Source organism: Alternaria ventricosa, assembly GCF_023758065.1.
Source record: "Alternaria ventricosa strain BMP 2768 chromosome Unknown scaffold_5, whole genome shotgun sequence".
In the NCBI taxonomy this organism is placed as follows: domain Eukaryota; kingdom Fungi; phylum Ascomycota; class Dothideomycetes; order Pleosporales; family Pleosporaceae; genus Alternaria; species Alternaria ventricosa.
In genome coordinates, this window is record NW_026055685.1 from 1,873,709 (window position 1) to 1,886,221 (window position 12,513).

At 54.5% G+C, this 12,513-nt stretch overlaps 5 protein-coding genes across 5 annotated transcripts; 2 read left to right on the forward strand and 3 right to left on the reverse strand.

Moving 5' to 3' along the window:
* Positions 1-626: 626 nt before the first annotated feature.
* J4E93_003993 (uncharacterized protein) lies at positions 627-2,552 on the reverse strand (the record flags this gene model as incomplete). The annotated part of the gene is made up of 1 exon (XM_049341923.1): positions 627-2,552. The coding sequence occupies one exon, from the start codon at positions 2,550-2,552 to the stop codon at positions 627-629; it is 1,926 nt and encodes a 641-aa protein (XP_049201428.1).
* Positions 2,553-3,778: 1,226 nt separating this feature from the next.
* Positions 3,779-6,060, forward strand: J4E93_003994 (uncharacterized protein; the record flags this gene model as incomplete). Its single annotated transcript, XM_049341924.1, has 2 exons — positions 3,779-4,285; positions 4,336-6,060. 2 exons carry the CDS (start codon positions 3,779-3,781, stop codon positions 6,058-6,060), a joined length of 2,232 nt encoding a protein of 743 aa, XP_049201429.1.
* A 603-nt stretch (positions 6,061-6,663) lies between these two features.
* Positions 6,664-8,217, forward strand: J4E93_003995 (uncharacterized protein; the record flags this gene model as incomplete). Its single annotated transcript, XM_049341925.1, has 6 exons — positions 6,664-6,770; positions 6,863-6,879; positions 6,974-7,170; positions 7,225-7,539; positions 7,587-7,950; positions 8,006-8,217. 6 exons carry the CDS (start codon positions 6,664-6,666, stop codon positions 8,215-8,217), a joined length of 1,212 nt encoding a protein of 403 aa, XP_049201430.1.
* Positions 8,218-9,858: 1,641 nt separating this feature from the next.
* J4E93_003996 (uncharacterized protein) lies at positions 9,859-11,442 on the reverse strand (the record flags this gene model as incomplete). The annotated part of the gene is made up of 2 exons (XM_049341926.1): positions 9,859-11,101; positions 11,150-11,442. The coding sequence occupies 2 exons, from the start codon at positions 11,440-11,442 to the stop codon at positions 9,859-9,861; spliced, it is 1,536 nt and encodes a 511-aa protein (XP_049201431.1).
* A 470-nt stretch (positions 11,443-11,912) lies between these two features.
* Positions 11,913-12,342, reverse strand: J4E93_003997 (uncharacterized protein; the record flags this gene model as incomplete). Its single annotated transcript, XM_049341927.1, has 2 exons — positions 11,913-12,149; positions 12,325-12,342. The coding sequence occupies 2 exons, from the start codon at positions 12,340-12,342 to the stop codon at positions 11,913-11,915; spliced, it is 255 nt and encodes an 84-aa protein (XP_049201432.1).
* Between the last annotated feature and the right edge of the window lie 171 nt (positions 12,343-12,513).

The window sequence follows — 12,513 nt, forward strand, 5'->3', positions numbered from 1 at the left end:
ACGGTGGCATTCTTGTAGAGGGTAATATCGACAAGGTAGTAGTAATGTGGTATATGCCCCAGACGGGAGATATTAGGCGAGCAAGGGATGGAGGGAATTGGGGGTTAATATAGTTGCGGTTGTATACGTGCATATGTGAGGGGCTGGCATGGCATCGGTTGTCGCGTGCGCTTCTTTGACATCTCGATGATGAGATTACTATGTGTGGGTGATGACGTGCATAGATTCAACAATGCGTTCGCAGAGATGAAATGAGTACAGTATGCAGGTACAGACGGCGCACAACTCCGATGCGTATCAGAAGAGATAGAACTTTTGAATGGTGGTATTGGTAGGATATATCAGCCTCAGTGAACCGCAGACACGCCATGCTTTCAATACGCATCCCATGCCGTCAAAGCAGCGACCTCACACAACATCAAACGCCGAAGTAAAAGCCCACCCAAAAATGCTGTGGTATCAAGAAAGGATAAAAGAAACTAATACTGGTCTGCCAAGGCGGAAAACGTATATCAATGCTAAGCTCATTGCTCACCACCCCACCCAGAACGCCATATATGCTCGAGATAAGAGTCAAGGAGATGGATGCCTTGCTACGGCGCCATGGACTTTTCGACGGAGAGGAGCTAAATCGCCATATCGCGATCGAATTGGCAGTCGGAGCAAGTCCAGTCGCGTGGTTTGTGAGTTGGATTCGTTAAGTGGGTGACCTGTTGGACGCATGCCCAGTGGAAGATTTGCCGTATGCAGTCCTGTTGAGATGTTAGTTGAGAATGACATACTAGCGATGCTCCGGCGTTTGTGGTGCTTACGGTGTCATTACAGGTGATGATACCCGATCCTGGTGTCGCCGATGCATCTTGGCCACAGTAACATAAGCCGTATGGTGGGTCGTCATCTTCATCTTGAAGTGTATTCAGTGGTTGTTCGACTTCATGTGGCGGTGCTTCGCTCATGTCCACATCGCCATCAGGATCTGGAGTGGTAGGAGTCATGTAGCCATTGAGTGCTCGTGAGTACGACCTGTCAATATCGCCTAAAACGTCGGCAAGAACGTCGTCAAAGGAGTCGTCAAGAGCTGGCGCTTTTCCCTTGCCTTTCCTGTCCCTTTTCGGCGCAGACCTCGTATGCGCCCTTAGTTTAGTGGAGCCACCAGAGGTCTCCTGGTTTTGAACATCGAGCTGTTCCAATCGCTGAGACAACTCGTTGGCTCCTTGGTAATTTGTCTCCTGGTCGTTGACGATCTCCAAGGCTTTGCTGTGCACATCCTTGGAGATAATATCTTCCTCTACCAACTCATCCAGCTTCTTCGTGAATTCGCCCATGACGTTTTCCCGCCATATCCGTACACCGCATTCTCGTGCGAACCGAACGATGGCGTCTCCAAGATGTATGTCTGATTGCAGACTCTCTTCGTGCATAAAGTCATCGAAGAGTTTTATGAACCGCCTGGCTGATTCTGGTAGGTCTGCTTTGTCGATCTCTGCGTGCTTCCAGCGATATAGCCATTCTTCATCCAGCTCGTCATCGCTCTCACTGATTTCTTCGCCAGGCTGAAGAGGTCTTCTGCTGAGTGATCGAAAGAAAGTGATGCCTTTCGGCGCGTTCGGTACAACGAATTTTTTCTTCTCCCTTTGTGGTCTAGACTGGACCTGGTCTGGAGGTTTGCGTATTCTGGGCGCAGGTGCGACTTGCTGACCACTTGGCGCAAGTTTCGATCTCGCGTTTCTGGTAGCTTTCCCAAGTCTCGCAGCTCTTTCAAACTCGTTATCGCCTGCCAAAAATTTTCGTCTGTCGAAGGGTTTGGGTGGTGCAAGTACGCGCACATCGTAGGGTTCGTCAGCGTTGTCGCTTGCACGTTGACGCTGATCTGTTCTGTAATTCGCCACTTCGCTCTCGAATCGCCAGTGCTCCACCCCGTGCTCGTCGACCTGCTCAAGGAAGACCTGGTAATCGAAATAATCGTGCCAACTTATCAGATGCATCTTGAGATCGTCAATGTCAGTGGTTTTTCTCTTCGAGCAATGCGGACACATGAGCTCTGATCGTTCAAGAGTATCATTCCCGTACACAAATGTAAGTTTGTAGCGGGGTTCCATATCGAGAGGTGGCGTAGGATATGAGCTGGGAGGCTGCATAGAGCTTTTCAGGTGACGGTTGTAGCTCGTCAAGACCGAGTCTCTTTTGAGTGGGATCCAATGCATACTGACTTCTAGCCCGATACCGAGTTGTTTCCCAGCTGCTTTCAGTGGTAAGGTTATCCTTCCCTGCGGCACATCGAAGATGTTCCCATACGACGTCGAAAGACGAGCTGATGCATCCGAGATTTTGACGCCCATGAAATCGTATAGGTCCTTGACGTTGTCGTGAGTTTCGAAATTGATACTTAGCATGATCATGTGAATATCGTTATCATCGATTTTGGTGGGATCGGTGTACCAACTCTCGCGATCAATGACAATGGGCTCCACTTCGATTGAAGCTTCCTTTTCCGATCTATCAAATCCTCGCAGTGTTGCTTCCTGGTCTGGGGGATTCTTGCAGGTGGGCATGGTCGACGATGAAACGATTGACGTTTTGATGGAGGTTGTCAATCGTAAGATATTCCGCACCTTCCGCGCTGGATCATTTGATTGACCATTTTGAGAAGTTTCTGGGGCGTTCAGCGGCCGTATACTGTGCACCTCAAGAACGAAGGATCCCCCAGATTTTTCTGCTGAGATCATATCGTCTAGTAGATCCCAGGATGGAGGTTGCCACTGGGAGCGAAAGCGGGGTCCTGTCTGTGAGTACTGATCTTCGCTTTGGCTATGCGAGAGGCCCTGCTGCACTTGTTTTCGATTTCGCTCCAGGAACGGTAATCTCTTCGTCTTGTACAGGTAGTCGTAGAAGATGATGTTGCCGAAAAACCTGTCTCGCCGTTCTAGCATGCTCTGCCAGTGCACATGCATGTTAGAGAATGTCTCATCTGTTGAGAAACTATGGTTCTTACAGAATTGAGTGGTTGCTCAGTTGCATCCTACAGCAACCGAGAATGTGTGGTGAGAGCGCACATTGGTGAGATCAGGTGAGAGAAGAAGGGGTTTGCTGCGGTCCTGCGCGGCTGTTCAGAGCGGCGTTGCGGATGGAGATTGGGCGCGGAAGTGAAGATCGCGAGAAAGCAGGGTTGTTGTTGTTTCTAGCGGTCTGACGCCCCTGGCCAGCGTGCGTCTGTCCCACGATATAACCAGACGCGCAACAATTACGCAAATTGTGCCTTTTGCTTTGGAATTGGCCGACAAAGAGTTGAGTGTCTTGTGTTGATGGGTTCGTGTTTGTTGTTTCGCAGAGGTTTGTGGCGCGCGACGGCTACCAGGGACGACGCGATAGCGCACAAGCAGACAGCGCTCAGCCGGCGAGATGCTGAATCGCAACTTTCTGCGAGGCTTACTGTGCAGCAATGCGAACACGACGGACACCCCACACTCCTGACGGGTGTATGCAGGCAAAGGTGTGTTGTGGCATGTGTCACGTGCACGGGCGTTGCGGCTAAGCTGCATCGGCTGGCGGATCCCGGATGATCTCATTGATGGCCTCTTACCTCCGAAGGCCGCATGCATCGACATTTCACTATCGCAACACTCACTCTCAGCCCTCACACTTCTGACTCACACTTTGGCCTGCTCAATGCACCTCCGCGACTGCGTCCGAGGGCTTAGGAGCCCCTTATAGACTGGACTCACGGCCAATCAGTCTGCGAGCTGGCCCCCCATAGTCACTGGACCCTACCTTGTACGACATGGCCGTCACACTGAAGCGCAAACGCGGCGCAGTCTCGTATAAAGAGCCGAGCAGCGACGAAGATCTCTCCGAAGGCTCCGGCTATGAGCAGACCACCAGAAAGCGCACCGTCCCTACCAGACGATCGACTCGCCGCCCACCAGCCGACGATGAAGCCGCCAGCGAAAGCGACCACTCTCCGCCAGAACCCGCCCCTATCAGGCAGAAACGTGGCTCACGAAGCTCAAGAACTCGAGGAGCCCCACAGATATCATACAAAGATGTCAGCTCAGACGAGGAAGACGAAGAGGACCCGGATGCCGACTTCGAGCTGGAGGATGAGCGCGTCATGACAGTGAGGACAAGGTCGCGCCCGGTGGCAGTGCCATCACCACGATCAGAGAAGACAGGAGGCACCAAGAGGGGTAGATCGCGACGGAAAGCTGTCATAGGCGCACCGCTGAAGCCAAACAAGGAGGCTCAAGTCGAGCGCAAGACGACTATCCCCTCTGATGGACACAAGCCGGTATGTCTTCTGTACCTGATGGATCGATCAATGCTAATTCTCTTATTTAGGCCTGGGCTTCCCTACCATATCACGTACTCCTCCAGATATTCGTGTACGCCTCCCACCCGCTCCACGACGAGAACATGAAGCCTACCGCATCGATACCGTGGCTTGTGCAGATGGCCAGGATGTGCTCAACGTTCACAAAACCGGCTCTGACGGCTCTGTACCGTAACCCGCCCATATTCGCCATCAGACAGACGCGCAAAGACCTCGTTCACCATCTGATCAATCCTCCACCAGGGGCCCACGATGACTATCGGGTCATGGTCAAAAGATTGGAGCTGGATGCTACACAGATGACTGCTTTGACGGATCACGCAAACAGCGCTGCCGACCTTGCGGCCCTGGTCCGGTCACTGACGACACTGCGGGAAATTGACATATTTGATCCTATGGACCGGCCACCTTTTCGCCCGCGGCTTAGGCGACTTCGGCGCTGGGTATATCCTGCCGAGCTCTTTGATGCACTTCGCCAGACTAGCCTCCGCTTGAGAAGTTGGCGATGGAGCAGCACGTTCTGTAGTCAAGGACCTCTATGGATCAAGACCATCCACGAAGGAACCGCATTTCAGAGTCTCCGCGATGTGTCCCTCGTCAAGTTCCACCCCGAAGTTGTTCGCGAGGACCCAGAAGAGGATGACGGTCGACCTACAGTAGAAGAACTGCTGGCATCTGCGCTGGCTGTGCTCCCTAATCTCAGAAGCTTGTCCTTTGAGACTTGTGGTGTTGTCAGCGGGCGTCTGCTTCCATTGTTGCCCACTGATCTCACCAGTCTCAGCATCATCAACTGCGGCGAGCTACTCTCTGATGCATTCCAGGCTTTTCTGGCCACACATGGCTCTCACCTCGAGGAGCTAACCCTCAATCATAACCAGGCTCTAGACATGTCATTCCTAGTCGACTTGAAGCGTTCTTGCCCTAAGCTCGAGGTCCTCAGAATGGATGCTACCTACTACAGCTCTCTTGTCATGTCTTCGGATAACGAGCCTCTCTACGAGACGCTTCTTGGCGAGAACGAAATGCCTACCTGGCCAACATCACTTCGTACCCTTGACTGCCAGTACTTGCGGAACTGGAATTCGAAGTCTGCGGACAACTTCTTCAGCTCGCTTATAAACTCTGCTGAAGAATTGCCCCGGCTTCAGGAGATCACTATCATCGCCATGGTGGACACCGACTGGCGGCAGAGGGCCGAGTTCAGACAGAAGTGGACCGCCAAGTTCAGAAAGGTCTTTGCCAGAAAGTGGGAAACACCTGATCCTAGTCTTGCGTCTCTCAGAGCCTTTAGAGAATGGAAGGCTCGCGGCGACGACGGGGACAAGGTGGACTCTTTCATTGAAGGTGTCTCTGAAGAAATGGCAGAGAAGGCTGACCCGGTCATGGCAGACCACGCCGATGGTAGCGAAAGTGACGTTCCTCTGGTATCGTCACGCGTACAGAAGCAGGATGAAGGCTGGGGTTCGAAGCGTCTTCGTTCTCGCTCAAAAGCAGCTCTAAGCTATGATGAGGAGTCCAACGAAGACGCTGCCTCGGAGGAAGAGGCGGCTTCAGATGAAGAAGAGCCTTTTGTGCAAGGTCGATGCCACACCGTCATTTTCCGCATCGACAACTTCCGACCACGCGAGGAAATCTTCAACGAAGCCGACTTCCTTGACGCAGAGCCCAGTGGGGATGAGGAGTGGAACGGCAACGATAACGAAAATGACGATGGAGGCGGGTATGCGTGGTGATCCACTTTCATTAAGGAGTAATCTTGGGTGTTTGGGTTTCAGGTGCGGGTATGACGTCTTGTACAGATATGACAGGCGTCGGGCTTTGGGGTTCATGCTCGGATCAAGACAGGAACTATGCATTAGGGAGGCGTTTATGTGGTTGGTTATCGAGATATCCGTGTGTTGGTATTGGGTTGCATCGGGCGCAAAGGTCGGGCTCTGGGAACCGTTTGGCAGCTGTCTCAGCCACATGTAGAAGCCAGCCATGCCAAGCGATCATCGGGTTTGCCGTGTGAATGTGATTAGCTTGTTTGTGATGGCAGCGATGCAAGGCAGCTGAAGAAACACATTCGCGCGCGAGACATGCGTCACTCGAGTGACTGCGCAAGTGCACAGCCTCGCAGAGCGTCCCAGCATCCTGGCCAATCCCCACCATGACCGCTAACAAGGACCACCCGCCCATTGCTGCTCGCACTCCTGTCATATAACCGCTGGCTGCGATGTGTTGATATTTCCGGCCGCCTCTCTTCCTATACTGAATCTCTCTTATATCCTTTCTCCTCCCTTCCTATCGCATTCCCCCTTTGTACCCCGCCATCCCCTGCTCTCCACACCAACGACATGGCGGTACCCACACCTCCCATCCCGCCTGTCTCGCCAGACTCGGGCCCTACCGACCCTACGCTTCCCAAGCTGCCCGCTGGATGGATAGCGCAGTGGGATAACTCGTACGTCTCTCTTTGAAGCATAATAGAAGACACGCTGGCTGCCCCGCCTTCGCACCGCATGCCCCGCGACACGAAACTGACATAGACCACAGATCCCGAAAGTATTACTGTACGTAGCCTTGGCCGCATCATCGCGCGATTTATCTCCCCACCGACGCCTCGACCCGCGAACGAAGCAAAACATACTGACTCCGCCGCGATAGATGTCCAGATCAGCACCGGCGTCTCGCAATGGGAACTGCCCACGAGCGAAGCGCCCGTAGGCGGCTCCTCGTCCCACAGCACACCCGCGCAACAGACGAACCCATACAACGTCCCCGGCACCTCAGGCCCCGATGCAGGCGACGGACAAAGAGGCATGGGCGACGGCCCGACTGGCGACAGGGCAGGTGGATTGGGTGTACGCGACATGCTACTTGGGCATCAATCGGGCGCTGGCTGACAATGAGAATAGGGCTTTGCGATGAACGCGCTCATGGGCAACAAGCAGAGTAATAGTGGACATGGCGGCGGTGGCTCGGGAAACCTCGTCGGTCAACTCGCTGGATCGTTCCTCGGAGGTGGAAAACAACATGGTGGTTCTTCTGGGGGGCACTCTGGTGGCGGTGGTGCGGGACAGCTTGTTGGACAGCTTGCTAGTGGCCTGCTAGGTGGTGGGAAGCAGCATGGAAGTTCTGGAGGTCAACATGGTGGCAGCGCTGGTCACGCATCGAGCGGTGGTGGTGGTCTTGGGGGCATGCTTGGGAGCGTCCTCGGTGGAGGATCATCGGTATGGACATGAGCCTCGACTCAGAGAAACGCGCTGATATCATCTAGCACAACAAGCCCAACAACGGCGACTACGGCTACTCCGGTGCCTCGTCAGGCGGCACCTACACCGGCACCGCGCCGCCAACGTCCTACAACCCCAGCGCTCAAGGCGGCCAATACGGCGGCGGCGCTCCAAGCCACGGTTACTCATCCCCAGGTCCTGGACAACAATACGGTCAGGGTCAAGCCCACGGAGGCTACGGCGGACAACACTCTCCGCCCCAGCAGCAACAGCACGGTCAACACGGCCAGCACCAACCCTATGGTTCGCAAGCTGGATTTGGTGGACAATCAGGATACGGCGGGCCAGCACCAGGCTACGGTCAAGGACCACCAGCGGGCGGCCCACCAGGCGGCTACGGACAACAAGGTATGAACAAAACACCTCCTCGAATCAAGATTCGTAGGGACTGACATTCATCTAGCTGGCTACGGAGGTCCGGCATACGGCGCACCAACCGGTCCCTACGGCGGCGCCGCAAACTACGATAACCACCAGCACAACCAGTACGGCGGTGCTCCCACGCACGCCAACCAATACGGAGGCGGCCAACAGTATCCTCCTCCACCTGGTGGCCATCAGGCTGGGTACGGAGGCCCGCCGAGTCACCACACTCCTCAGCCGGGTTGGCAGTAAACCCATCGCACTCGATCGGCCGAATCGTTGCGCGGTACTTGGATAGAGAATAAATGGTCTTGGTAGATTGCGGTATAGCGGTATGGCGATGAACGGGGAACGGACGATGTTCAGTGTTTTGAACATCGTGTCTTGGTCTTGCTAGAGATACCTTTCTGAACTGTGTAGATTGAATAATCTTTGTTCTCTTCCTGAGTCCTGTCTTGTGTTGTCCCGGTGATCTGGCATGGCGGTGTCTGAAGTCCTTTGGTATCAGGACTGATCGAGATGGGCAGGTCCGGTCGTAATCTCGACTTCGATCGTGGCCTTTGTCCTCCTTCGTTGTTTCCCTTCGCTTGACTGACATCTGTGTAGTACGAGGGCCGGTGACTGCGCGTGTCGGGGTCGTATCGAGGATTGGCGATCTGACATGTCTCTCTTCTCGACCGCGCCGTTCGCCCTCTTCCCCCTAGCCATGCGCACATCTTTCCACGTAGCCCTCGCCGCGCTGCACCATGCCCATTCAACTCGTATATACCATCATCCTCACACACCCCTCATAAACCCCTCACCCAAACAACTCCCCTCCATCCCCACTCCCATCCCCACCCAAACACCCCAACACCCCCCCTTCCCCCACAACCCTCCACGCCACACCCACCCTCCCCTGCCCTTGTCCCACCCCTTGTTCAACCCCAGGCACCTCATCCCCCTCACAACTCCCCACCCACCCACTCAAACTCGCCCTAAATCCACGCGCATCCTGCCGCGGAATCCGCACCCACACTTCCCGTCCATGTATCTTGAGCGTGTCGATGGGGATCGCGGTGCCGGTGGTACCGAGGTAGGCGCGTAGGGGGGCGGTGAGGAGGGTTGAGATTAGGAGGGGGGAGAGGGAGGGGGAGGGAGGGGGAGGAGATGGGTTGTATGGGGTGGTGGTGGTTGTGGGAGGTAAAGAAGCGGTGCCTGGTGTGAGGAGGATGAGGTGGAAGTAACTCCAGCTGGTTTTTCGGAATGTGGTCTGGTGAAGGATATGTGTTTGTTTTTCTGTGGGCTTGTCTTTGCGTTTGCGCTTTTTGGTGGGTGGGGTGTTTGGGGTGGGAGTTGCGTCGGAGGGTATGCTCGTGTCTGCGTTGTTGGGGATGGGCGCGTTCGGAGATGTTGAGGAGTTTGGATCGGCGGTCGCGGTGGAAGTAGGCTCTTTCTGGGTAGCTATTGGCGCCATATTGAGGGCGTGAGAGCGTACGCGCGTTTTGGGTTTCTTTGTCGCAGTGTTGGAGCTCCCGAGGTATCTTGACGCGAAACTTTTGGCGGGGTTAACTAGCGCGGTTTCCTTACCTCCGGTCTCCCGCGTCTGAAGATTCCGAGACAGTTAATGGTAAAGAAGTTGGTAATCTGTTTGGGAAGGTATATCTTGATGAAGATTGATGGGTTCTAGATGATGAATATGCCCAAAGTCCGACATGTTACATATCCTCCAGACGGGAGTTCAGTGTTTACCAATAAGAACTCGATAGCAATTGAACATCATCGTCATTACTTCCTATCAAAAGACCAAACACGATTATCAACGCCTTCGAACTCCACTTTGTCCGTCCCAAGCAAATAGTCGTCCATCACATTGTCATCGCAGGTTCATAAACCCATGACCTATACACCGTCTCAAGAGTGGAAAACCTTCTCCAACCTCTCCAGCAAAAGATCCGCGTGGTGCTTCTGGAAGATGAGCATGGGTCTCAACCTGACTGCCCTCTCTCCCGACCCGCCGATGTTGACACCCTCACCTTTCGCCTTCCTGAGCACCTCATCTCTCCTCACACTATCAAACGCAATAAACGTGCCCTGTCCCTTGCCCCTCAGATTCTGAATCTCCTGCGGAAACCTCTCGCTCAACCTCTGCAAGCCCGCGAAAAGATACTCGCCCGTCGCAGCAGTGTTGTTAACAAGATCCATACGCTTGATTTCCTGAATGATAGACCGGAAGAGAATAGCCCTCGCCGGATCACCCATCCAAGTATTAAACTGGCGATACGGTTTATTCGGCCTAAGCGCATTATCCCCAAAGTAATACCCGGCCGTCTGTGCCTTCTTGCTGAAAGTAACCATATCAGGCGGCGCGTCCAACCCCCAGTGTTCATGCGCCCAGAACTTGCCCGTCGCGCCGACGCCCGTTTGCACTTCGTCGACGATGAGGAGGACGTTGTGTTTCTGTGTGAGGGCGCGCAGGCCGCGGAAGAAAAAGGGCGTGGCGTGGTTGTCGCCGCCTTCGGATTGGATGGGCTCGATTACCACGGCTGCGGGTGGGTTGTGGTAGTTTAGGAGGATGGATTCGGTTTCGTCGAGGCAGCGCTGTTCTTCTGCTGCGTTTTCGGCTTCGTGTTCATGAAGGGGGTATTTCAGGACTGGGAAGGGGGCTTGGGGCCAGTCGAAGGCGGGGATGTCGAGCTTGTGGATGGGTTTGGAGCGCGTGGTTGATAGACTGCCGAAGAGGCGGCCGTGGAACCCGGTTTTGAAGGAGAGGATCGACATGTCGGGTGCGCCGGGCGCTTTGTTGTTCATGGACGAGGATATGTCTTCGGCGGAGAAGTCGGCGTCGATGCCGCCGCGTTGTTGTTGGCGTTTCCACATGAAGGCGGCTTTGTAGGCGAGTTCGTTGGCGTCGGAGCCGGCTTGCGCGGTGAAGACTTGGTTGAGGCCTTTGGGCGCGACGGATAGGATGCCCGTTTCCAGGATGTCGGCCCAGTCGTGCTGCGGGAAGTTTCCTAGTGCCGGCCGGTTGATGATGGCAGAGGCCATATCGGGGGAGGTGGCTGCGAGGAGCAGGGATGGGTTGTTGTAGCCGACGGGGATGGAGGCGATTTGGGCGTATACGTCGAGGAGGACGTTTCCATCGAGGTCTGCGATGCTGGATGATGTCAGTCTATCTCCCTTGATGAATTGATGTAAGGCGTACTAGTTGCCATAGCTTTGCGAGTAATCGGCCATCATATTCAAGCTTCTGGTGTCGAACACCTTGCTTAGTCTCTCGATAGCCTTCTTGCTCTCCGGACCGGGTATTTGTGTCTTCACAGTAGGCTGGCGAGGCTCATCTGGGAAGAAGGAATGCTCGCTGCTCTCTGCAACGGCGGCTGCTGCTGCAGAAGCATGTCTTTTCTGTGATGCAATTGGTGCTCTGGAAGCTGGACGAGCATTTGCTCGGAAAGCTGGGGCTCGAATACGCCCAGCAGTGCGAGCGAGAGACGCCATCGTGGTCGTCGTCAGGACAGTTGTTGTCGGAAGAAAGACGGCGTATAGCTGCTGTGTTGACACTGCGGGGAGCTAATGCGGGGGGGACGCGACGCGTAAATGTGAGCTCAGCCTCACCACACACAAATACGGCGTATATCGAAGAGGACAAGAAAACAGTAAAAGACGAAGATATCACCGATGAGTAAGAGCGATATCGCAACTTATAGAAGCCGGAATTGTTTATCTATGCCGTGATATCGCTGATAGAGCTCCATGGTCAACCGGCCCTAACCCGTTGCTATCCCCGCAAAAGCTCGTCCAAGCGAGCCCCTCCAAAGCTTGACCCACTTTCGAGCTTGTCTAAACCAACTCCAAACTGGCAATGTGATCCGCTACACGCTGCAGACGCCGTGCACGCCAGGTCCATCTTCCACGTTAGTCACATCGAATCCCTTCTTGAGATTTTCGAGGTACGCGTCCGAGTCTCGCTATCCTTGCTCATCCACAGGAAGTGCGATTGCGCCGTGATTCCAGATATCGTTCAAGTCACATTCCGGAAGCGCTCCGGTGTTGCAGTCACCGTTCTTTGACTTCACAGGAACGATATACAGTTCACTTCCCGTTCCGGCCCGCCCGTATTGGAACAGGAAGTCGTTACCGCTCTCCTCCGCATTCCGCATGCGCCACTCATCGCCCTGGTTTTCACGCTCGAAACCGCCTTTGGGCTTCACAAAGTCAGCCTCGCTGATGTTCACGTTCCAAGACGCGGTAGCAGGCTCTGGCATGACGTATCTACAGACTATGGGGTTCTTTACATGCGGACTCGATGTCGAAGCTACCAAGATCGTTCTTCTGAGTCGACGGCTAGGTACCGCTGAGGTAGATGAGATCTGCTTGGACCCTAATTGCGTCAGGCATTGGCGGACGTTCCCGAAAACAACCTAATCTAGGTAGCGAGGCGGATAAGGCTGAGCGAAGAGGCCGCCCGCGGGCGGGTATGTTCGTATATGCTGATGCTGAAACTGAATGTCTCTTCATCCCTGATCATCTGGGCATGACGTGACGGGGCGAAGATCACGGCCTGTAGGT